Source organism: Carettochelys insculpta, chromosome 16 (assembly GCF_033958435.1).
Source record: "Carettochelys insculpta isolate YL-2023 chromosome 16, ASM3395843v1, whole genome shotgun sequence".
NCBI classification, from domain to species: domain Eukaryota; kingdom Metazoa; phylum Chordata; order Testudines; family Carettochelyidae; genus Carettochelys; species Carettochelys insculpta.
In genome coordinates this window covers 18,842,439-18,868,848 of record NC_134152.1, presented here as the reverse complement: position 1 = coordinate 18,868,848, position 26,410 = coordinate 18,842,439, and the positions used below count along the sequence as shown (strand labels likewise).

At 39.4% G+C, this 26,410-nt stretch overlaps 1 protein-coding gene across 4 annotated transcripts in view; it reads left to right on the top strand.

Annotated features, from left to right (window-relative positions):
• MARF1 (meiosis regulator and mRNA stability factor 1) overlaps positions 1 to 26,410 on the top strand; it is a 40,615-nt gene that overhangs the window by 898 nt on the left and 13,307 nt on the right. For 2 of the 4 annotated variants that reach the window (XM_075011294.1, XM_075011293.1), the window contains exons 2-16: positions 1,220 to 1,424; positions 2,890 to 3,564; positions 4,659 to 4,833; positions 6,341 to 6,567; positions 10,371 to 10,488; positions 11,223 to 11,395; positions 12,551 to 12,985; positions 15,535 to 15,698; positions 15,781 to 15,942; positions 16,739 to 16,928; positions 17,560 to 17,738; positions 21,347 to 21,427; positions 22,354 to 22,590; positions 25,333 to 25,452; positions 25,855 to 26,030. In XM_075011294.1, coding sequence (XP_074867395.1) covers positions 1,281 to 1,424; positions 2,890 to 3,564; positions 4,659 to 4,833; positions 6,341 to 6,567; positions 10,371 to 10,488; positions 11,223 to 11,395; positions 12,551 to 12,985; positions 15,535 to 15,698; positions 15,781 to 15,942; positions 16,739 to 16,928; positions 17,560 to 17,738; positions 21,347 to 21,427; positions 22,354 to 22,590; positions 25,333 to 25,452; positions 25,855 to 26,030 — 3,256 coding nt within the window. In that variant the 5' untranslated portion in view covers positions 1,220 to 1,280. Of the gene's footprint in view, positions 1 to 1,219; positions 1,425 to 2,399; positions 2,473 to 2,889; positions 3,565 to 4,658; positions 4,834 to 6,340; positions 6,568 to 10,370; positions 10,489 to 11,222; positions 11,396 to 12,550; positions 12,986 to 15,534; positions 15,699 to 15,780; positions 15,943 to 16,738; positions 16,929 to 17,559; positions 17,739 to 21,346; positions 21,428 to 22,353; positions 22,591 to 25,332; positions 25,453 to 25,854; positions 26,031 to 26,410 lie in introns of those variants that run through there. The other 2 variants (XM_075011295.1, XM_075011296.1) reach the window with 2 other exon arrangements.

The window sequence follows — 26,410 nt, the reverse complement described above, 5'->3', positions numbered from 1 at the left end:
ATCCTATTTTGAACAGGACAAATACCAGGCTACAGTTCAGAGTAGCATACATACAATGTTATAATTAAATCTGGGGAGCTTTAACGTGGAGTAAATGCAAGTTCTCCTGTTTAAGGCTAAGCTTTCATAAACGTACTGAAGACCTGAGAGCAGCATGGTCACTGGTTGAGTGGAACATATGGGTGAAGAAATTGGGAAGTCTGCATTTCTAATCATTAGGTCTTCTAGTAATTTGCCGTGGTGATAAGTTGTTTAGCTTCTCTGTGTCTTTGGTGAAATAGCAATAAGGCTTATGTACTTTAGTATGTGCTGAGGATTAACAAAAGAGATTGCATTCGATATTGGTCCTGGATTGTGGCTTTAGGAGTACATAGCAATTACGGCAAGATTGTGAGTCCTGTAGGACCCACTGCCATAATAGTGGGAATGGGTAAAATGCACTTTGTTGCTGGGCAGAATTGAGTAGGCAAAAAAAAAGTGGTCATTTGCAGATCACTGAGTCTCTCTTCAGTTTGTCATACATAGAATTTCAGCAGCATAAAACATTTTTCATTTTTTTTAAATAAAGATACTCAAATTTGGGCATGAGATAGAAAGAGAAAGAAAGAAAGAAATTTGATATCTGTTAAAACAGGCATTAAATTATTTTTACATGATCCTTTTTAACCAGTTTTTGTTTTATTCTTTTAGTAATAAAAATTCTCTGAATTCTCTGTGTGTATATGTGTGTGTATACATGGAATTCAGAAACAATTTTTATCATTATGTATATTAACCTACCCTTTTTTCTTAAGTAGCATGGGAGAATCTCTTTCTCTTCTGGGATTTGTGGGATCTAAGTTTGTGTGGGGGAGCTGGATAAAAATGCAAGAAATAATGTGTGGGAGCAGGTAGGAGCTGATATTGTGGGAGAGAAACAGGATTATATAGTCATGTGTAGAGCTCTAGCAGTGATATGTGGTGTTCACCAAATTTTGCTTGATACGCATTTCTGAAATGGGAAGCCACCATGAATGTAATAAGCAACATTTCCATTCACTTTGCTTTGGGTTCCCCTTTTCAAACACAGGAAGGAGTAAGCTACATTAGTAACAACTCATATTATAGAAATCCAATTTGTAACCAAACCATTTTATTAAATTGACTGCAAGTCATGCAGATCCACTGGATTTATTATATTTTAAAATATTAATATTAAAAATATGCACATCTTTAACAGGTGGGAAGAATGAAAGAAAGGAGGGACAAAAGAATGTTGAACTATTCTGTATGGCTGTACGATGGAAGGGAACAGAACGGAGAATCTCTGCAGTAGATCGTTTGGATGGCTTCATCAACCAGATAATGATGCTAAACCATGGCTCTGGAAATTCTCTAATTGCTTTTCAACCACTGAGCAGACTTTGCCTTTCAGTGCAAAACCGGTAATTTTTTGGTATTCTAAGAACATAACAGATACAGTGGATCAGATGACTCCACATAATCATGCAGTACTATACTATTGCAGAGTGTGTTTTGGGGGGAGGGAGGGAGATGGGGCCTCTTCCTGTCTTCCACAGGTTATTGACTTACATCCTGAATCATAAGATGGTCTTAAGCTTTTATTTAATTACTGTAGTGTCAGGATATTGTTGTTATAAATGTTAAATCCACCATATTGATATTAATTATCCAGCCACACATCACACCATTTCAATCTGCATGTCAGTAAATAGGCTAGTCTGGTACAGAACTTCCAACAGGTTTGGTCTTTGTCAGACTGTGGTGGGAGAGTGTGTTCCAGGGCTTCCACCTTATGGAAACGGCTGTTCATGTGAATGTCTTTGATTGCAACAGAGGGAGCATAACAAAAAGGGTGGCAGACTTGAATACCAGGTTACAAATCAATGGGGTGGGAAGGTGGGGGAATACCTCAAATTCCCTATAGATTTTTAGAAACTAATCCTTTCAAAAATTTACCAAGATATTTGCCTGTATAACTCTAGTAACAATTTCCCAATATGTTGCATGCATGTTCCTTTTATCTATATTACATATGTTGTCTCTTCAATCTTGCTCTCATATTATGGGAAACAATAAATAGGAATATTCAATTGATCATCTTGGAACCAATGGCTACTAATTTTGATAATCTTTTGTGGAGCTACTCATATTAACCAGTCTTAGCCAACCCAAAACTGTTGTGTCAGCTGTTGTTACAATGTCTGTCCTTTATTATGCAGCTTATGATAGTGGCTTGGGATGTAGAACTACTCTTCATCTTCCCTCTTACGTAATGTTAAGCATATCAAACATCAGTCTTGTCAGTACTGGGACATTCAACATTTGTGTTGAAAATTGCTACTTTGTCTTATGTTTGCATTCATACTTTGTCTTCTATCTGTTTTTGTCCTTTTAAGGTATTCATCTTTCACCTCATGGCTACCAGTCTTCTTTAATAGCCTTTTCAGAGGGACTTGAGCCAAAGCCTAAGTAAATTATATATGTTCCTGTTACATTTTATCTAGTTTTTTATTACTTCTACATTACAATCAGCTAAAGTTTACCATTACAGCACTGGCTGTGTATCTTTGTAACGCTACTTGCGTACTTGCTTTGCAATTTCAGAATACCTGTAATGATTGTCTTCACAGCTTTCTCCACTTCCTGTGTAGTAGCTGCCCTCAATCACTGTTTTGTTTTTCATTTTTTTATCTACAGTTACTGATATTTCTCCCCAAAATCTTGGACAACATTAATCCCAGTGTAATGATGGTTCTCTTAATTGTACAATTACCTGGTTTCTGTACCCTCAGAAATGTAGCTTTGTTTTTTGTTTAACTGTAAACTATTGGCTCATACAGAAAATGTGCCTGTAAATGTGACTGTGTGGCTTATTTTTTTTTCCAGAAAGATTACATGGAGAACAAGAAAGCTGTTGTGGAATTAAAGGATGCTTCATCTCCTCTTCATTCTGGCTCTAACCTCTTTCCAGCAGTACCACTTCCTGATGTGCGTTCTCTTCAGCAACAGCAAATACAGCTTTCACCTAGCCCCAAAGTAAGCTGCTGTGCTCATGGATCTGACTCCTCTTGCACTCCTCAGCTGCATTTTGGTGGTGGTGGTGGTGGTGGTAGCTTGATTCATTCTGGCACAATATTAGACTCTCAAAGCACTGGGACTATTACTTGTCAAGTAGGGTCAGGGTTTTCTTATCAGTCTACATCTTCACTCAAGAATGCTCCAGCTAGAAGCAATTTGGTGGGCATTGCAAGTGACTTCCCCAGCATGTGTATAGAAAATAATGTATCTTCCTGTCAACATCTGCCATGCTGTGGAAAACTCCATTTCCAGTCCTGTCATGGCGGTGTGCACAAACTGCATCAGTTTCCAGCCCTTCAAAGCTGCAAATCTTCTGGCTATTTTCCCTGTTCTGAATTTACAAGTGGGGCTCCAGGGCACTTGGAGGAGCATATTACACAGTCGGAGCTAACATCACGTGTATGCACCAACTCTTTGCACCTAAATGTGATGCCTTCGGTCTGTTTAAAGGGCTCTCACTACTGTAATGAATGTTTAAGCAAGGTTTGTACATTTCTTCTTAAAATACTATGTGTTGTAAATGCTTAAATAATGAATATTAACTGGGAGGTAAAATAGGTATGATAGTCTACAGCTTGAATTTTCTAGCTGATTATGTAATTTAAGGGCTGTGATATCAGAACTCTGCTGTTAGTGGAAAGGGAGATCTGTGGAGGTAGCGTTCAGTTTAATGGGAAGTTATACCAGGTTATCACCCTATTTGAGTGTATCCCAGATTTTTTTATTTATTGAACTGGATCTTCAGTAGTCCTGAAAGGAGTTGCTTACCTGTTCTGACAGCTTCAGATAAAATTCTCCATTAGTAGACTCTGTGAAGGATTATATTACAAATAATCTGCATCCAGTATTGGTAACTGTTCAAGATGGAGCCGTGTTATGAAGTGGGAGAAAATATGATATGAGAGAGGCTGGCCTTTTTTTTTAAAAGTTTAAAAAAAGCTGTCCAGTCTATAATTTTTGTATGCTTCAATACCAATTTAGTATGCTTAATTTAACTAAGCTCATATTGAAATTCAGTTTGAGTGTCAACAAAAGACCAGAAGTGTAGTTCAGTATATTCCACATTTTCTAATGCCTGGCATCATTTAAAGCAAGATGTCACGTTTGGTCTGTTTTTAATGTAAAACTGTGCGTAGAAAATCACAGAACTAAACAATAAGAACAAGATTTCAAAAAATGAGTGATTTTTGGGTGCTGCTTAATTTGAGATTCATTAAAGGAGGCTTGGTATTTTGTTTTTGCTTTTTGTTTGCCACAGAGTATATGATTAGCAATTTCCGAAGAAGGTGCCCCTTTAAAGATCTTGAGTAGGGCATTCAAAATAATTAGTTAATTTTTGAAAGTTATACCTGAATGTGTAAGGAAAGAGAGTTTGTGAGATGAGCACATGTCATCCAGTGAGTTGACACTACTGTGGTTCAGAGTTCAAGTTAGTGTCTACACTCCCAGTCCATTGGAAGGTTGCTTTGTCACTGACACAAACTGTAAAAAATAATATAAAATGTTTTTAGCTTCAGTTGATGCATAATATTGTACATTAAACTAATTGGTGTTTTGGGAAAAAATTGCTCCAACAGCCAACCAGAAATAGCTTAATTGATGCTGCTAAAATCTGGCCAAATATTCCTCCTCCCAGTACTCAGAGTGCACCAATATCTATCCCAATGTGTAATGGCTGTGGAACCAAAGGAACAGGAAAAGAGACAAGCTTATTACTGGCAAGTAGCCTTGGCAAATCACCACAGAAATATGGTAAGCCACATTTGTTTGATGCTTTCATTTGACGGATGCACTTCTTAAAATACTGTTGAAAGTTAAAAGGTCATTCTCTTAAACTGACTATTTCTCTCAAGACGTTTCTTATGGAAAAATATTTTTGCTTGATTTAACAGCTCTGTGTCTTCACTGAATCTTATGCATAGTTTCCAGATGGCTTGTGTGGATCTTTTGCATCGTGGTATAAGTAATAAAATGTTTTTTAAAAAAATAGAAAACTTAATTGTGAAACATAGGAGCATATAGTAGACCCTTGAGATACACGATTTCAACTTACACATTACTTGCATTAATGTGATTCAAAATTGTGAGTGAGAGGGAGCCGGGAGCCGGGTGTGAGCCTGGCTCCCAATTCCCTTTGCTTGCAGAGCCAGGAAACTGACCACTGCAGATTTGGTTTTCTGGCTCCACCTAGTGGCAATGCTGGTCGGTTTCCTGGCTCTGGCAATGGGGGTGGATGGGCAGGAGTTGTGCTGCTGCCTGCCACCTGCTCCCTGCCACTGGCTGGAGATGCAGCAGCAGCATTGGTCAGTTTCTCAGCTCCTCTCAACTTGCGCAAAATATGAGTAACACATGGTTGCCCAGGAGCACAATCTACATGTAATTCTGTGGTCTGCTGTTCTCAGAGTAATGCATACTCTAAGGTGTCCCTTTAATTCATCATCCATTGTCTTTGATTTCTGCTTATTGTAGGTTATGGAGTGTATGCAAACATGATTCAGCTTTTTCTGGGGCCGTTCTGTGAGAACAGAAACTTATCTTTGTTCCTCCTTGTCCATAAAAACAATTTCAAGCTTTATATCTATTCTTCAGTTTAGCTTGCTTGCCTGTAAGAGAACCTTGCTTTTACGATATACTTCCTTGATTCTAGATAGTTCTGGGATAAGCATTCCAATGAATGCTTCTCTGACATAGGATTTTAAGCCATACAGTTTAAATATGTTTTTTTTCCTGTACTATGTCGGTATTCATAATGAGCATCTAGCTGTGTACAGTTTAACCATTTAGGTGGTCTGTGTGGCTATTTTCAGTACTGTAGCATGAGCCCAAGTTGTAGACCTGGGCTGAGACTCTGGGATTTTGCCACATAGACATACCCCCAAAGGTTTCTTTTAGTTTTTCTTTTATACTGAAGAATTTTTACATGTAAGAGTGCTACAGCGTTGAAGGTGTCCAAGTCCAACTTAATGTGTAAGTTGAAATCATGTATGTCAAGGGTCTACTATATGCTCCTATGTTTCACAATTAAGTTTTCTATTTTTTTAAAAAACATTTTATTACTTATGCCACTATGCAAAAGATCCACACAAGCCATCTGGAATTTACATACTGTGTTTCTTCATGACTGTCTAGCCAGGGCTGTAGTTCTTGAATGTCTAAAGCCTTCTCTCTTTTATATGCTTATGTCCTTTGATGCTTATAACTAGCAAAGTATAGTAGTCTCCTCCTGTTTAATATAACTTATTTTGTTAAATCTCTGTAGGGTCTCCAGAAGTTGCAATAACAGGCCAGGTGCTGGAAAACTTGCCTCCCATTGGAGTCTTTTGGGATATTGAAAACTGTTCCATTCCTACTGGCCGTTCAGCTATAGCAGTTGTACAGAGAATTCGTGAAAAGTTTTTTAAAGGTCACAGGGAGGCAGAATTCATATGTGTATGTGACATTAGTAAAGAAAATAAAGAAGTTATTCAGGAGCTGAACAATTGTCAGGTATGAAAATACTGTAATCTATTAGCTCAAAGCATTCTGTATCAAAATAATACAGATGACCTTTAACAAACAGAGTGTCAGATTCCAGTGGCAGTGCAGAAGTGAGGGTAGCATGGTATGAGGACTGAAGGTGTCATTTTTTGCAGGGATAGGGCTGGTCTTATGGGTGGGCAGCCACCCAGGTCAGGGAGCACCATGGTCAATCTCTCCCTCATTCCCTCCTCCTCCTCTCTCCCCTCCCCTGCCCCCCTTCCCCCCCCAACATACAGCCAGCCCAAGGTCCCTTTGACCTCTGAGAACTGCGCCCAAGGATGGGGTGCTCTAGCCAGGGGTTTTTACCATGTGTTGCATTGCCAGCCACCAGCAGCTGCTGCTCTGAAGGCAGCAACACAGAAGTAAGAGTGGTAGTACCATATCCCAAACAGCCTTACTACCATCCCCAAAACCCCCTTTTGGATCACAGTTAACACACTGTGGAATTTCAGATTTCAATACTTGAAACTGTGAATTTAAGATTTTAAAAATTCAATGACAGTGAAATTCACCAACATGAACTGTGAGTTTGATAGGCTCCTAATCATAAAGGAACTCATTTCCTTATGTATAGTGGTGCTGCTGGGGCCTGTTGTCTTTTTTTCTGTGCAGTGATGGCTACAAATAGAGAAAAGTGGACATATAAATCATGACACTTGTTTTGCGTGGTTTAAATCCATTGAGTCTAATCTCTGTACTTGACTATGGTTTGTTTCAAAATTTGTATTTTGATTGTAGTATTTGGGCATATTTAAGTCCAATCAAGTTAATATCTGAATTTTTTCCTCCCCCCGCAAAGACTGGTATAATGCTAGAGAACAGTATTAGAAGTATCGCTGCTTCAAAATGGAAAAAAATATGATTTGTGTCTGTTATTTAAAGACTGGTGAAAATAGAAGTGTTCCATTTTGTATGAAATGTTAAGCAATATGTGATTACTTTATGAATACTAAACAATTTTCAGTAGTATGTCCTTTTATCTAACTAAAGTTTTGATCATAATATGCTGAAATGTGAAAATTTCATATTTTAGTTACTGAAACTGATTGATAAAAAGTAACTCTTGTCTGCTCATCTTGGAACTACTGAACAAACACTTAAAACTAAGTGTCTGTTTTATTTTAATGAAAGTTCTTTGTGTTGGGCTTCCCCATTTTTTACTCCATTTCACAGGTAGGCTTGTGCTTTGTTAGAGCCATAAATGATTAAACATGTATGGAAGGTGTTTTTTTTTAACTTCTCTGGTTGTTTTGGTTTCCAGGAGAACAGTAGTTAAGTTCTTCTTAAAAATTAGTATTTGAACTGTGTGTTCTAGAACAGCGTTTCTCAACCAGGAGTACATGTACCCTTGGGGGTACACTGAGGTCTTCCAGAGAGTACATCAGCTCATCTAGATATTTGCCTAGTTTTACTTAAAAATACAAGTAAAGTCAGTACAATTTAAAGTTCATTCAGACAATGACTTGCTTCTACTGCTTCATATACCTTACGCTGAAATTTAAGTACAGTATTTCTATTCCAATTCATTTACTTGATAGTAAGATGGTAGGAAGTCAGCAAGTACAGTAATAGTCTTCTGTGATGTTTTTGTAAGTAAGTAGTTTTTAAGTGAGGTGTTACTTGGTGGTATGCAAAACAAATCTGACTCCTGGAGAGGGTGCAGTATCTGGAAAGGTTGAATGATGCTTATTTCAAGACCTTGTCTTACCGTGTTTCTTAATTGGTAGTACGTGTACCCCTAGGTGTACATGAGAGAATTCTGGAGGTACTTACAATTCTTCTTTTTTGACAAAGGGGTACTTTATATTAAAGATCAAGAAACACTGTTCTAGGAGATGGACACTTATCAGTTGTATTTACAAAATGGGTATCATAGAATCATAGAACACTAGGACTGGAAGGGGCCTTGAGAGGCCATAGAGTCCAGTCTCCTGCCCTCACGGCAGGACTGACCACTATCTACACCTTGCCTGATAGACATCTATCTAATCTGTTCTTAAATATTTCCAGCGAGGGAGATTCCACAACCTCCCTTGGCAACTTATTCCAGTACTTGACCACCCTGACAGTTAGGAACTTTTTCCTAATGTCCAACCTAAACTTCCCTTGCTGCAGCTTAAGTCCATTGCCTCTTGTTCTCTCCTCAGAGGCCAAGAAGAACAAGTTTTCTCCCTCCTCATGACACCCTTTAAGATATCTGAAAACCGCTATCACGTCCCCCCTCAATCTTCTTTTTTCCAAGCTAAACAAGCCCAATTCTTTCAGCCTTTCTTCATAAGTCATGTTCTCCAGACCTTTTATCATTCTAGTTGCTCTTCTCTGGACCTTCTCTAATTTCTCCACATCTTTCTTGAATTGGGGTGCCCAGAACTGGACACAATATTCCAGCTGAGGCCTAACCAATGCAGAGTAGAGCGGTAGAATGATTTCTCGTGTCTTGTTCACAACACACCTGCTAATGCATCCCAGAATCATGTTTGCTTTTTTTGCAACAGCATCACACTGTTGACTCATATTTAACTTGTGATCTATTAGAACCCCTAGATCCCTTTCTGCTGTACTCCTTCCTAGACAGTCTTTTCCCATTCTGTATGTGTGAAACAGATTGTTCCTTCCTAAGTGCAGCACCTTACATTTATCTTTATTAAACTTCATCCTGTTTACTTCAGACCATTTCTCCAATTTATCTAGATCATTCTGAATTATGACCCTATCCTCCAAGGTAGTTGCAACCCCTCCCAGCTTGGTATCATCTGCAAACTTAATAAGCATACTTTCTATGCCAATATCCAAATCATTAATGAAGATATTGGACAGAACTGGTCCCAAAACAGACCCCTGCGGAACTCCACTCGTTATGCTTTTCCAGCAGGATTGAGCACCATTAACAACTACTCTCTGGGTACTGAAACTCCACCAGTCCTTCTCATAAGTTGTTTTTGTTCACATCAGTGCTGATAGTTTAATAATTGGTCTATATTTTCTCTTCAGGTAAATAACCTGAAAAATAACAAAGCTGCATAAAATCACTTTTCAGTAATTCCCAGGCATAATAATTTTGCTGGTTTTTAATTTCAGATATTCAATGCAAGGTGGTGTTTCCCTCTTCATAAATTCTCCTCTTACTGTCTTAATGAAAATATAGGTACAAAACCAAACCCAGATTTATTCTGAATAAAGTAATTTTTATATCAGTATTAAAACAATCTTGTTTGCTGTGTTATATTTTCCTCGTTACACAGTTAAGTGTGGGCATCTTCTTTCTTGTCTGTAGGGACAAAGTTGAGTACAGAGTTAGATGCTCCAAGGTAAACTAGTTAGGTCTGAGAGTGGTAACAGTGGTAGTTTGTAGATTCACAAAAAAAAAGCAGTCTTTACCTTAAAGACTAACAAATTTGTTAGGTAATGAGCTTTTGTGGGTAAGGTCTTACCTATGAAAGCTGATTACCCAATAAATAAATTTGTTAGTCTGCAAAGTGCTACAGGACTGCTTGCTTTTTAGTTAGCTCTGTGTATTTTAACAGGAATCTGTCCCTATTTTTTTAAAAAAAGGTGTATCTTTACTATTAAGTTCTTTATAAGTTCTCATTTTTTCTCTCCCAGGAAACATTTGTTTCTAATATACTATACACCCTATATCATTGTCTATACACTGTGCACTGTCTAAAGTAAATAAAACAGCACAGTCTAACTGTTGGTTTAAAAAAAGTCAGGTTTGATATGAGTCAGTTTTGTTTTTTCCTTAAGGCAAATTCCTTTTAATTCTACAGGTGACTGTTGCACACATCAATGCCACAGCAAAGAATGCAGCTGATGACAAGCTCAGACAGAGTCTTAGAAGGTTTGCTGATACACACACTGCACCTGCTACTGTGGTCCTTGTTTCAAGTAAGAATATTAATAACATTGCATAAACCCCTTCTCTGTGTTACCCAAAAATAAATGTTACACAAACATAAAGTACCAGTCTAACTCCTCTTGATTAAATTATTGAATATTACTATTGAAAAGAAAACCTTGATTCCTGAATTTCTTAAATACTATGTGCTCATTAAATATCTACACCCATTCGCTATATCTACATGAGAAGCCTTTATCGACAGAAGTCACTGTGAGAAGGGATTTTCTGGCACACCTTCTGTCAATATATTGTGTCTAAACATAAAAGCAGATTGAAAGAGCAGTCCACTCTGAAAGAGAGCAGCCAGACTGCCTGGTCCTCTGTCAACAGAACAGCTGAGCGAAAGCTCTGCAGACAGGGCTGCCTGGTGAACTGAAACCCCTGCCTGTTGACAGCAGGGCCTTGAAGTGTCTAAATGGCTGTTTTCTCGACAGAACGCTGTTGAGAGAGGCATTATACCTGAACTGGCAAGACTGTTGACAGATGTGCCGGGTTTTTGTTGACAAAGCACGCTGCGTGTAGAGACGCCAGGGTTTTTCCGGACAAAAGCCCACTTTTGCCAGGAAAACTCTCTCATGTAGATGTAGCCATTGGGTTCTTTCACTAGAATGTTTGTTTGGTTTGTTTCTGGGCAGGGGTTGATGTTGGACAGAAGCTTTTTTTTTTTTTTTAAGTAGGTCTTTTTAACCACTAATACTTTGGGGTGGGGTCTCTGTTTCAGCTGATGTAAACTTTGCTTTGGAACTCAGTGACCTGAGACACCGTCATGGTTTCCACATAATCTTGGTACATAAGAACCAGGCTTCTGAAGCACTATTACATCATGCTCATGAGCTTATTGGGTTTGAAGAATTTATTTCAGACTTGCCACCAAGGTTACCATTGAAAATTCCAGTAAGTGACATTTTATTGCATACATTCTGCTTAAAGTGTGTGTGTGTAATGTCAAATGTATTTATTTCTCTGATGATAGGAGTAGTAGGTGACTATCAGACATTTCACAGCAGGACTGCTGTCTCTTGCAAGGCTGTAACTTTTTGGAAACGGTCTTAATTTCAAGTGAGCACCTAAGCACTGATCCCTAATCATTAAATGATCATGTCTGTTTTTATCAATGATATTTCTAAAGCTGAACATTTATCAAAACGAAAAAAATAAATGCAGAAAAATAGAAATCAAGTTTAAAGTCTTTGATCACCTCATGTGGACCTTTGTAAAAAAAATCTACATTTGTTAAACACTCTTTTTCAGTACTAGAAGCAAGAAGTTTTAGAATGCTCTTGTATTTCTATACTGTCATGATGTAAGAAATGTACAGTAACAACTTAATTACTCTGGACTGCCTTGATATTTCTACCTTGTGAATGTGAGGTCACCATCTTAAAAGGCCCCTTTTTAAGGGTCGGATTTCATTTTAAGTAAAGAAACCCATTAACCTCATATGAGATAAAGATGTGGTTCATATCATGGCTAGTATTTGGTAGAAATCCTTTCAGGTTAGTCTGGATGGTGCTTCCTTAGAATTCACACCTCTCTTCTTTTGTGCTTCAAAGGCTGCCCCTTTGCAGTTAGGGATATAAAATCCTGTTTGTTTAGTATATCGGTTAAATGTTAAGTTTTTAACCAATTAACTGGGCGTATTCTGACCAAGCTGGAGCTCCTCCCGCTTGGGGCTGCCACAGACTAGGGCTGCTCCAGCCCCTACTTACAAACTTCGTTGACAAACCCAGAAAACTATGGAAAAAAACGCAGCACTCATGATATCTTAATCAGCCACGGAGAGTCTTAATGGCTTTGTATTCTAACCTTCAATTATACGAGAGTTAAAGGCTAGAGACTTCCTGAACTTGCATGTTCCAATTGAGTTAAGTCTTGAATTATTAATTCTTTCTCTTAGTCTTATTACTTTCATGATTAAATTTTAGAACAGTAGAAAATAGAGCACAAATAGTATCTGGCATTTTAGATCATGGTATTAAATATTTTAGTTCTGATGTGACCTGCTTAACCAAATACTAAGTTTGTGGTTTTTTTTTTCTCTTTCCACAGCAATGCCATACACTGTTATATGTTTACAACCTGCCAACAAACAGAGATAGCAAAAGTGTCAGCAACAGACTGAGACGTTTGTCAGATAACTGTGGAGGGAAGGTGCTGAGCATTTCTGGCAGCAGTGCAATTCTCCGCTTTTTAAACCAAGAAAGTGCTGAACGTGCTCATAAACGAATGGAAAATGAAGATGTGTTTGGCAACAGGATTATTGTTTCTTTCACCCCAAAAAACAAAGAACTCAATGAAACAAAAAGCTCACACTGTGTTGGAGCTGAAAAAGTGAAGTCTCCAAAGAAAGTGAACAAAAACCCAAAACTGTGCTTCCTCAGCAAAGATTCAAATGATCAGTCTTCCAATATCAAAACCACTGCAGGAAAGGGATTGCAGACCCATGGATCTGCAGCAAAACCCACAAATGTTAAAAGTCTCCAGGTAACGCTGTTCATTTTTCTGCCACATTCTCCTAGGCTGTGTCTACACTACCACCTTCCTTCGAAGGAAGGATGGTAATTAGGGTGTTGAGAGTTTACTAATGAAGTGATGCTGTGCATAGGCAGCACTTCATTAAGCAAATTCTGCCCCCGCGGCAACTTCGAAGTACCAGCACGCGTCTAGCTGCGGCGCACCCGCCGGTACTTTGAAGTGCCAGGCCAACTTCGAAGTCCCCTTACAAAATTTTGAGGAGTAATGGGACTTCAAAGTTGCCCTGGCACTTCGAGGTACCAGTGGGTGTGTTGCAGCTAGACGCATGCCGGTACTTTGAAGTTTAAAACTTCGAAGTTGCCACGGGGGGAATTTGCTTAACGAAGTGCTGCCTGTACCCTTCATTAGTAAACTCCCAACACCCTAATTACCATCCTTCATTTGAAGGAAGGTGGCAGTGTGGACAAGCACGTAGTGTTTTCCAGATTTCTCATTCCACTACTTTTATCTTTACTAACCTGTGGGACCATGTCTTTAATCAGTGGAGGAAGATGGGTGGTGCTTTCTCAAAAGGAGAAGAGAATTTCCTTTTCTGCTTACATCCATGTCCAGGACTGAATGCTGTCAACTTTCACTAGGTAGGGATCCAAATCTGGCTCTCTCCCTTTTTGGCTATGTCTACACGATAGCAATCTGTCAACAGACGTTATTGTCAGAAGAGATCTTCTGGCTAAACTTTCTGTTGAGAGATCATGTCCACCCACACAAGCAGGTTGAAAGAGCAATCTGCTATGTCAACACAGTAGTCAGACTGCCCATCCATTCTCTTGACAGAATGGCCAGCTGGAAGCTCAGCAAACAGCTGCCTGGTGAACTGGAAGCCCTGTCCGTCAACAAAGGGCCCCACAGCATCTACGTGGGGTTTTTTGTCAATGAGCTGTTGACAAAGGCATTGCTCCTCTCTATGGAGAGGCAGAACGCTGTCAGACAGTCGACAAAATGCATTTTGTATGTAGACATGCAGTGAGTTTTGTTGACGCAGCTTTCGAGTGCAGATGTAGCCTTTATGTTTTAGGTGTTCTTTGAAGGAGGATGAGCCTTCACTATTGTCAAAGCTCTTCCCCATTCTGGCATTCCAGGAGCAGAAGTTGGGGGCATGCAAGAGACTTTAAAATACTTTGTCACTGAAGTCTGCTATTTAAAAACTCCCCAAGGTTACAGATCCCCTTGTTTTGAATTGTTATTGCTGTCACTACCCAAATGCGAAAGCCCATTTGAGAACCCAGGAAAGCACATTAGGGAATTCATTCCTGTGGGGTGCCCTCAAGCTCTTTAACCCTCCCTCTGGAGGGTGCTTGAAAACCTGTAACTTCCCCTTAACCTCCTTCTGTCTAGCACACAAGAGTCAGATCATGGTCTTAAAGGGGTGATTTTTATTAAGAATCACAGAATCATAGGGCTGGAAGGGACCTCAGGAGGTCATCTAGTCCAGCCCCCTGCTTCAAGCAGGATCAACCTCTACTAAGTCATCCCAGCCAGGACGTTGTCCAGCCGGGACTTAAAAACCTCAAGGGATGGAGAATCCACCACCTCTCTAGGCAACACATTCCAATGCTTCACCACCCACCTGGTGAAGTAGTTTTTCCTAATATCCAACCTACACCTTTCCCTCTTCAATTTCTGACCGTTACTCCTTGTTCTGCCATCTGACACCACTGAGAACAGTTTCTCATCCTCCTTTTTAGAGCTCCCCTTCAGGAAGTTGAAGGCTGCTATTAAATCACCTCTAAGTCTTCTCTTCTGTAAACTAAACAAGCCCACATCCCTCAGAAAACGCACTTGATGGAACATTGCTTGGTTACTAGGTTTTACAGAGTAACTGGGGGTTGAAAAAAGTTAAAACAGTGAACTGTTTCCCAGGGATTCAGTTTGAAAAGTTAGTGTAAGGGGATAGCTGCTTGTCTTCCTCACGGAGAAGTCCAACAAACCCAAAATGAAGAAAATAACCTGTTCTCTTTTCGTATCTGTAGTTTTAAGGTTTAGTCCTTCTCTAGGCATGGATGTCACTGGATTCTCCATGCCCAGGTTCCTGGCTTAATTCATGTGTCCGAGTTCTGGTCTGGTCACACAAGAACAGGAATGTTACTGCTAACTCACTTCCTGATTCCTTAGTATTCCTAGGGAGTCTAGGACCCACTGTCTATGTTGCTAACCCTTACAGGCAAGACAAGTAGGGTTAGATTTCAGGAGTTATCCACCCTGAAAAGACTTCAGGTAACTGAATGGCTGGAATGTCCAGAAAAGGCTAATACCCTTCCCATTCATGACAACTGTTCTTGAAAAATTCAGTTTACACAGAACTTGATCATAAAAACTGCAGTGGAAATCTGTATCGCTCTTCTTCCTAATTTATTTGTAAAAGGAAAATGCACCTGCATACAACTGGAAAGTCATGCCTTGAGTTTAATTTTACTTTAATAAAGAAGGAAGTTTTATGAAGAAATATGTAGTATAAATTTTTAGTGGCTGATCTACCTTTTTGTCTTATTCATTTTAAGGAGCTGTGCCGCCTGGAATCAAAGACCATCAGAAAAATTGAAAACCAGCAAGACCGGTTAAGAGAGCAGAGTCCTTCACCACAAAGCTCTAATGCAGCAAATCCAATATGCCTGGCAACCAAACACACAGGAATAGGAGAATTGACCTATAAATGCAGTCAGAAGTATGTTAAGGGAAAAATGTTCTTAAAACTAATCCATGTAGTAAAATGTAGCTATTATTTAGTAAATATTTTTCTTTTCTAGAAAAGATGCACCCACTTCTCGAAGTGTTACCAGCTCTCCTGTAGAGAAAAAAGATCAAGATGCAGTTGTGTTCCAGGTCAGCTACCCTTCTGCTTTTAGTAAATTGACAGCATCAAGACAGCACAGCCCTCTGCTCATGTCTCAGGGGTGTTGGTCATCACGGTAAGTATCTGTATGTTGTAGGATTATCTCCTATTTGGAAAATGGAGTATTAGGTTGGTGTTAAGGTACTTCCAGTATATAAGTAAACAGTTCCATATTTTGTGTGTGTGTACTTTTTGTTTAATGTTGTCATGTTGTGACATTGTTCAACATGAGATAAAGATGCTATGTTGGTGGTAGTGTGGTAGCAACTGACAGGGCTGAATTTAAAAACAAGACAGGAGAAGACTACCTTTTTAAATAAACTTAATTTGTCAGTTATTTTGTATAAATCTTTATTTGCTTGGTACTTGTATGGCATAGTTCAGTGTTCCATAAGAATTCAATTTCTTAAACGTTTGGGGCCTAGACTTCCACATGTTTAGGCAGATGTGTACTTAGTGGTATTTTCAAAAGTACCATAGACCCCTTAAAGTCTTTCAGAACGCTGGTCCTTTGCTGCTTATAGATTGATTGATTGAAAAAGTCTGTCTCAATATTGAATATAAAGTAAATTTTGTGGAAAAATTGTATCCAACCCCAAATTTTAGGTTGTCCATGTTGATCAGTTTTGAGACACATTTTAATGTTTTTCCTGGACTGTCTTTAAGATTTTAATCCTCTTTAATTAAAGGGAAAAAAAAATTCAGTTCCTGTATTTGGCCATGTAAATTAAATCCATATGTACCAAAATGCATGGAGATTTAAAAATGTATTTACTTAACCCTTACTTACAACTAGTTTTTCTTAGATCAACAGACTAGCTTGTGTAACTGATATTTATTGAATAATACTAAAATGTGTTTATTTTAATTAGGAGTATGTCTCCAAACCTCTCAAACAGATCATCCCCACTCACCTTCAATATTGTGAATCATATCAGTGGTACAGACTGTCCCGATCCTTTTGCAAATGGTGTAGATATTCAGATCAGCAATCTAGACTACAGATTATCCAGGAAGGACCTGCAGCAAATTCTGCAAGAAATCTTTTGTAGACATGGCAAGGTAAAGGATAAGATTCCTTTGTGTTCTGTTTTTCACTTTTCCACAAGACTATGTAATCTCCTTTTGAGGTACAGGCTATACCTATCTACCTTAAATATTTGCACTCAGAACTTGCTACTTCTGGTTACAATACCGTAACGCATCTTACCTTAACTATTTATGTTGTACATAGTCTCATAGGAATGTTTGCTAAAGGCTTGTATGTAAAACTGAAAATGAAGCTTGTGGTTTTGCTTCATTGGGAGACTAAAATTCTGAAAATATACATCCAGAGTCACTGAAAGTGTTTTTATGTTCCACTGTGTTTGGATAGCTCCAAGCGTTAATGTTTTTTAAAGAAAATTCTGAAAACTTCTATTCTTGTCAGCTTGAAATGTGCATTGTAAATATTGAGCTGATATTTTAAATTACTTTAAAAATGACTTTAATGGATTTACTTCACTGTCAGTCCTAGAAAATAAAACTCCATGGACAGACTACTCCTGTGACTTCTGCTTAAGATCTTTTTTTAAAAAAACAAAAAACTAATTTTGATATTTATCTGTATCTAAAGATGACAGTTGACTGAGGTACATCTTTTTGTGTTGTGTTTGTATGGTTTGCATTTTTTATAACTTTTTTTTTTTTTCAGGTAAAGAGTGTGGAGCTCAGTCCCCATACGGATTATCAGTTGAAGGCTATAGTTCAAATGGAAAATCTACAAGAAGCAATCAGTGCTGTCAACAATCTTCACAGATATAAAATTGGCAGCAAAAGGATACAAGTCTCCCTAGCCACTGGAGCTGCTAATAAATCCCTGTCTCAGCTTAGGTAAAAAGCAATCTAGACAATTGTTTATGCCTTCAGGTGAAGACTCATTCTTGTACGTCAGAGTAAAAATAAGTAAGAAAAAAAAAAACTGGAAAAATACGAGCAAAATGTAGATTGTGCTAGTTGATTAAAGTTCATTAACAGATGTATCATTTAGGTAAGATGAAAAAATATCTTCATTTAGAATCTTCCTTTTTCTGGACTTACTTCCTTAGCAGCACCTTTATCCAAATCATTGAGAAAAGTTAGTTATGTTCACTTCTCGAACTATATGGTATTCAGTAACAGAGGTAGCCATGTTAATGATGAGCTTTCGTGAGGCAGACCCACTTCTATCTCTAGATGACAGTTTGTTGACAAAACCCAGCACATCCGTCGGCAGTACTGTGCCTCTCTCCATTCAGGTATAACAGCTCTCAACAGTGTTCTGTCAACAAAACAGCTGTATAGACACTCCAGCGCCCTTTTGTCAACAGACAGGGCTTCCAGATCACCAGGCAGCCTTGTTTTTGCAGTTTCCAGTCAGCCGTTCTGTTGAGAGAGCGCCGGGCACTCTGGCTGCTCTCTGTTGACAGATCAGATTGCTCTTTATGTTTACATATAAAAGCAGATTGAATCTGTCGACAGAAGGTTTGCGAGGAAAATTTCTTCTGATCATGACTTCTTTCGCCATGCATCTCGTGTAGACGTAGCCGTGGTGTAGACAGTTGACATTAAATTTTACTCCTTTTCAGTCATTTAATTGTTTTGATTATAGCTAAATCATTCCCTTACTCCCACAAAACTAAATCAGAGGAGGGGAATTTCGAAGTTGGTCTCTTATTTCAAAGCTGCCCCTATCTTCGTTGTCAATCTGCAATTTGAAGTCTGCACTTTGAAATTCACGTGTCCACTGTTATGCTAATGAGGTGCTGAATATACACCCTAGTGCCTCATTAGCCTTCTTCTGATTGCCTCATTACCATGCCACCTCTGACAGGAAAGTGAGAGTGTAGAAGCAGCCATAGATGCTTACAAACAGGGAGGAGCTAATAGGGAAGGTAGAGGTGGGGGACAACCTGGGAAGCAGTGATCATGAGATGGTAGACTTCAGGATTGACCAAAGGAAGGAAAGAGAGCAGCAAATTACACACCTTGGACTTCAGAAAAGCAGACTTTGACTCCTTCAGGAACCTGATGGGCAGAATCCCCTGGGATGCAACCATGAAGGGAAAAGGAATCCACGAAAATTGGCAGTATTTTAAGGAAGCCGTATTGGAGGCACAGAAGGAAACTGTCCCGATGCACAGCAAGAGAAGTAAATATGGTAGGAGACCAGACTGGCTTAATGGGGAAATCCTTGGAAAAATTAGGCACAAAAAGGGAGCTTACTGGGACAGATGTCTAGGGAGGGGTATAAACGTGTAGCTCGAGAATGTAGGGCAGTTATCAGGAAGGCGAAAGCACAACTGGAATTGCGACTCATGAGGAATGTGAAGGATAACAAGAAAAGCTTCTACAGGCGTGTTAACAAGAAGAAGGTGATCAGAGAGGGCGTGGGGCCCCTACTGGGTAAGGGAGGTAACCCAGTGACAGGTGATGTTGGGAAAGCTGAAGTACTTAATGCTTTCTTTGCCTCTGTCTTCACGGACAAAGACAGCTCCCGGACTAATGCGATAAGTGATGTATTGTGGGATGAAGATGGACAGCCTTTGGTGGGGAAAGAACAGGTTAGGAGCTATCTAAAAAGGCTAAATGTACATAAATCGATGGGCCCGGACCTAATTCATCCTAGGGTTCTGAGGGAGTTGGTATATGTTGTTGATGAGCCCTTGGCCATTATCTCTGAAAAGTCGTGGCGATGGGGAGAGATCCCTGATGATTTGGAAAAAGGCAAATGTAGTGCCCATCTTTAAAAAAGGGAAGAAGGATGATCCAGGGAACTGTAGGCCGGTCAGTCTTACATCAGTCCCTAGAAAAATCATGGAAGGGCTCCTCAAGGAAGTCATTTTGAGGCACTTGGAGGAGGGGAGAGTGCTCAGGAATAGTCAGCATGGATTTACGAAGGTCAAGTCACGCCTGACCAATCTGATTAGTTTCTACGTTGAGATAACTGGCTCTGTGGATAGGGGAAAATCACTGGATGTAATTTATCTGGACTTAAGCAAAGCTTTTGATACGGTCTCCCACAATATTCTTGTCAGCAAGTTAAAGGAATGTGGATTGGATAAATGGATGGTAAGATGGATAGAAAGCTGGCTAGAAGGTCGGGCCCAGAGGGTAGTGATCAACAGCTCAATGTCGGGAGGGCAGTCGGTTTCTAGTGGAGTGCCCCAAAGTTCGGTTCTGGGTCCTGTTCTGGTCAACATCTTTATCAGTGACCTGGATGAGAGATTGGATTGCACCCTCAGCAAGTTTGCGGATGACACTAAGCTAGGGGGAGAGGTAGATACACTGGAGGGTAGGGACAGGGTCCAGAGTGACTGAGACAAATTGGAAGACTAGGCTGCAAGAAATCTGATGAGGTTCAACAAGGGCAAGTGCAGAGTCCTGCACTTGGGCCAGAAGAATCCCAAGCATTGTTACAGGCTGGGGTCCGACTGGCTCAGTAGTAGTTTTGCAGAAAAGGACCTGGGAGTTGTAGTGGATGAGAAGCTGGACATGAGTCAACAGTGTGCCGTTGTAGCCAAGAAAGCTAATGGCGTATTAGGTTGCATCAAGCGGAATGTTGCCAGTAGATCCAGAGAAGTGATTATTCCTCTTTATACAGCTTTGGTGAGGCTGCATCTGGAGTAGTGTGTCCAGTTGTGGGCCCCCATTTATAGGAAAGATGTGGATAACACTGGAGAGGGTCCAGCGAAGGGCGACCAAAATAATTAGCGGAGTGGAGCATATGACTTATGAAGAAAGGTTGAGGGAATTGGGACTATTTAGTCTGCAGAAGAGAAGACTGAGGGGGGACTTGATAACAGCCTTCAACTTACTGAAGGGAGGCTGCAAAAGGGCTGTTCACAGTGGTCACAGATGGCAGAACACGGAACAATGGTCTCAAGTTGTGGTTGGAAAGGTCCAGGTTGAACATTAGGAAAAACTTTTTCACTAGGAGGGTGGTGAAGAATTGGAATGGTCTACATAGGGAAGTAGTGGAGTCTCCATCCCTGGAGGTGTTTGTCTCGCCTCAACAAAGACCTGGCAGGGCTGATCTGATGGGCTTGGTCCTGCTTAGAGCAGGGGGCTGGACTCAATGGCTCTTTTTAGGTCTCTTCTAGCTCTGTTGTTCTATGATTCTATGATCCTAATTCCTGCCTTTAACTTGTGTTCCATCATTTTCAGCTGTCAAGAAAGCCAGTGGACTCTGTTCACTTAAATATTTTTTCTTGATTTGTCATCATATTAGTTTGAAGAGTGCCGCTGTTCAATATTCATTTTTGTATGTGAAGGTTTAAACTAAAGGCATCCTTTCACTTATACTATTAAAATGCTGTTTACTTCAGAACTAAACTGGTGTAATTTAGGAATAAAAAATTCCCTTTGCCTATAAGTTAAATAAATGAAGATTTCAATGCTACAAGAGCGAATTTAAATATAAATAGAGCTTACTTTTCTAACATTTTACAATACATTTGCAGCTCAGAAGCAATGTCCATTCTTCAGGATGCTCCTGCTTGTTGTCTCCCTATATTCAAGTTCACAGAAATCTATGAGAAGAAGTAAGTTCTAAAGTGTGCTTGGTTTAAATTATTCTTTTTTTCTGAATACCACAATTCCTGTCCTTGCACAGGAAATTACAATGGAAGCATAAAATAACATTTTGCTGGTGTAACAGCCTCCGGATAAGTAGTATATTGTATAAATATTTTAAGTGGTCTTCTGTAACTAGTTTTAAAAGTATCTTTAGTTTGCTTTCTGTAAGCAGTGTTTCCTGAACTAATTTGGCCACAGAACACTTTTGGTCTTGGAATGTATTGACAGAACACGTACATGCTGGTCTGGGGGTACGTTATTTCATACTGAGAAATTTCTTCAGATAATGCCCAAAAGTTGACTTTGAAAGAGTTTTTAGAAAGGACAACTTTGTTCATGAAGGGACTATCTTCCTTAAAGCTTGAACATTTTTATGGAAAAGAAATGCAAAACAAATTAGGTATGGAAAAATATTTTTTAATTTTGTTTTCATATATTTGTTATTTTTACAGAAAACTACTGGAAAATAAAAGCATTTAACAGTTTTTTTAATGGAAAGAGTGTTTTTGCATGAGTTGCATAATAATCACTATACTATTATGAATGTTATAAAAATATGCCTACAATTTAAATACTATTCAAATACCTGAGTATTTATTTAGTATTTTAGAAGGAGAATGTCACTAGCACTGAAATTTTTCACAGAACACCTATTTACATTGTGCAGAACACTAGGGTTCCACAGAACGCCGTTTGGGAAATGCTGCATAATGGAAAGATTTGGGTATGAAATTAGCATATTGGTTAATTTTGAATATTTTATAACCTCCTTTTGAATTATTTCTTACACTGTGGTTCATTACTGTATTCTGTAATGGAACATTTGTTCTAGTTTTGCATGTTGAATATTTATTTTTATGAATAAAGTGCACTTAATTTGTTTTCGTTTGAGGTTTGGACACAAGTTAATAGCATCAGATCTATATAAATTAACCGATACTGTTGCAATCCGTGACCAAGGAAATGGACGCTTGGTCTGTCTCTTGCCCAGCAGTCAAGCCCGGCAGAGTCCTTTAGGATCTTCACAGTCTCATGATGGCTCATCGGCAAATTGCAGCCCTATAATATTTGAAGAACTGGAATACCATGAGCCCATTTGTAAGCAGCATTGTCTGAGTAAAGACTTTAGGTATGCTGTGTATGAAGAAGGATGTTTTGTTGTTGTTGGGGTTTTTTTGTGGGGGGAGGGAGGTTGGGTTTCCGAATAGAAAAAAGATCGTTTATCACATTTGACTTTTTTCCTTAAACTAAATTTTGTAACTTTTTTAAAAAGTGAACCTTCTTGTGAAATGTAACAAGTCCTGTGGTACCTTATAGACTAACAGCTATTTTGGAGAATAAGCTTTCATGGACAAAGACCTGCTTTGTCAGATGCATGAGAGCTGGGGTTTCAGAGGAAGGTTTAAAGAGGGAGTCTCAGTCAAGGGGAAGGCCAGAGGTGACAAGGCCTGTTGTAGTCCATGCTGGTGGAGGCATGGCTAGGCGGCTGATGGGACCTCTAGGGGCAGTGCTCTATTTTTGCCTGCCATGCCTCCACCTAGAAACAGCCAGGCTAGGTCTCCACTTGTGTGGTGCTGCACAAGGTTAGCACCTCATGGATTTTGCATCCAGAGCCCTCTCTTGTGACCCAAGCCCCTGCCCTGACCTCCCTTCCACACCCAAGCTTCTCCCTTCCCCAGGCTCCCCAGAGCCTGCAGACCACACCTCATCCTGCATCCAAAACCGCAGCCACAAACCTGCTCCAGCACTCTGAACCCCTTAGGGCCATTCCTCCACCTATGAGTGCTGGGGGGGGCGGGGAGGGACATCTTGTTGCTTCTGTGGAGCCAAGTTAGGGGCCTGTCAGCACTGTGTCGACTAGACTATAAACTGGACTTGCTATGAAGATTAGCTATACTGATTTATAGGGTTTTCCAGTTGGTACAGGATCAGTAACAGCTTTTACTGTATCCTGAATCAGTGGGGTCCTCGGTTTGAGGATGTGGTGTTTCTGTATTGCTGCCTAAATTACTGAGGATGAAATGTTTGTTATATTGAGATTTGAAATGCAAGTCTCAAGTTGGTTAGAGGGAAATGATGATTGCTAGTGGTGATAAAAATTGCGTTATTTTTTCACTGTGACTATAATTGTGATGTCTTTCTATAATTCCACTTAATTTAGCCTCCAGCTACCTTTAGTCAGCTGGCAGTCCATCATAACTTGAAAACTTTACTTTGATATAAAAATTAATCTAACTGTTGTGATTGTGCAAATTATAGGATTAGGTGTCAAGCAAAGATGGCAACAGAGCTCTCCCTGATAGTGTGCAGATAGCCAACCGGTTACACAATGGTGGCTCTCCTGATTCATATTCAGCTACTAAGTCATATTACAACTACAATAAAAATATATGAAATGTCTTCTTTGCTACTCCTGGGGTAATTCTGTGACAAAAATCTTAAATGTTGCCATAGAGTTTTAAAATTTGCAACTTCTGCATCTTTTGTCAAAATAACACTATATAATCACACCACTTTCAATTATTTTGGCAGCTTATTTGAAAATACCTGTCAACAAGCTTGTCTGTATTCTTACAGGCAACAAAAAAATGGAAATGTTTTTACCACTAGATTGCTGACTTGGCATATTAATAACTTTTGAGTAATAATTCATTTAAGATACAGTACAGAGATGTCTTTCCCAAACTCTTCAGAAGCAGTTCAAAGGTTTAAGAGAGTCAGGAGTAACAACAGAGCAGAGGGAGAGGGAGGTAATTGTGGGGAAGGAACCTTGAAAGGCTGTTGGGTGTCGATGGGAGAAATTGGAAAAGGATGCTCTTTGGCTTTTTTTTTTTTTGGGGGGGGTGTGGGGAGGAATGGGAGATTGGCTAATCCCTAGCATCTCTTGTTCAGTCAGGCACATCTGCCCTGTCTCCATGTGAACCCTCTTCACATCTTCATGCATCCCATCCCAGTATGTCCCTACATCTCATTCCCATTCATCTCCTTCCCTAGTCTGTACCCCCACTAGCCTTCCTGAAACCAGTCTGTGAGACTCCCCAGGAGTCCCATGTGCCCCTCATGTCTGTTCCTCAGTATGCCATGCCCTACAGACAAGTCAGTGAGGCCTGGTGTATGCTAGGCATCAGTCGATCCCAGATACACCATTCTAGCCACGCCATTAGCATCGCTAGAATCGAGGTATCAGGATCGACTTTGTTTCCTTGTGTAGATGAGGGCTCTTTGGGCTCACGCTGACATCCCTTACTCCACAAGGCACCACGGAATATCAGGGTTGACGGCCGAGCCCAGAGAGATTTGATTTTTGCTGCGTCTTCACTGATGCGGCAAAATCAAACTCCAGCGGATTGATTGCAGTACAGCCAACCTGCTGTAAGTATAGACATACCCTGAGAGGGAATGCATCTTCTTCTCTTCCCTGTTAACTGGTTACTGCTGTGGCCAGGGAGCTGGCTTTGCCTTCTGTTCCAGTGTCACAGCAATCCCTGGTGGGCAAAAGGCATAACTGGAACACCTCACCAGCAAAAGACATTTTATGCAGAGGAAAATTTAAAAAAAAAAAAAAAAAACTGCAGGGGACGTGAATTCTCCATGTGCACAGTGTCCCAGAATTCCCTCTAGAGGACCTAATGTTAGTTCTCCATTTAAGCAGCTACTGTAGTTGTCATATAAATGTTGTATGAATGGGAAGAGAGGTAGTCCATGAGAGTAGTATAGTAAATACTGCAAAATGCATGAAGATCCCTGCTCTCTAGCTTTTTCTCAACCTTATCTCCAAGTGGCACCAGTTTAGTATCTCTATGCACATCTTTCTTCAATTCAAGCAGGATGTAAATGTAGTTAAGACCCTAAACTTCTCTCCTCATTACAGTGAACATGAATTTGATCCAGACTCCTACAAAATTCCTTTTGTGATTTTGTCTTTGAAGACATTTGCACCGCAAGTGCACAGTCTACTGCAGACCCATGAGGGCACTGTGCCTTTACTAAGGTAAACCAGATTTTACTGTGTGTGAATAAATATGGGAAGGATTGTCTCATCTCTTTTTTCTAATCAAACTTTTTTATGAGCAAATTGAAGTGCTTAGGAACTGAGTTTTGGGTACTTTAGTTTCTTATATTAAAAATTCTGGGAGCAGGTAAACAAAAACTGTTTATATTGTGGGTTTCAAAAAAGTTTCAAATAAGCTTTTTTTAAAAAGCCATTAAAATCTAAGCAGTGGCTTGGTTATGAAATGTTCATAGGACAATTTTGTTAATAGAATGTTTTAAAGTTTGGTGTTGTGGGTGTCCGTGTCCCCTTTATATTGTTGTTTGGGATTATTGGTTAATGGTATGTTTTATAGTATTTTAGTAATCAGAATTTTTCTATTCCCACCTTTTGTTTTTAAAGCTTTCCTGATTGTTATGCAGCAGAATTCAGTGATTTAGAAATTGTGCAGGAAGGCCAGGGAGGTGTTCCCTTAGAGCATCTGATCACCTGTATTCCTGGAATTAATATTGCCACTGCCCAAAATGGCATTAAAGTTGTTAAGTGGATACACAACAAACCACCACCTCCAACTACCGGTATTTATTACTTTTTATCTGGCTTTTTCTCTGCAACTGCTCAGCCAGCAGTAAAGGACGGTCTTTTTCACACTGAATTGTTAGGTTTTTTTAGCACTAATATCCTTTTTATTCAGTCTTTGTAACTTTAAGAAATAAATCTTTATTATAATGTCTATAATTGAAGAAAAGTTCTGTTGTTGGGGAGGGAAGGTTGCTCCTGATAGTTATGTACAATAAATTGATCTTTTGTCAAAAATTTTGATAGAAAATTTGGTTTTGACATTGAGTTTTTAGTGTATTAACAAACCTCCAATTATTTAAATATTGCCTCATGGAGGAATGTAATCATAAACTCTTAGTAACATATATCATGTCTGTTTAAAATGAATACATTGTTC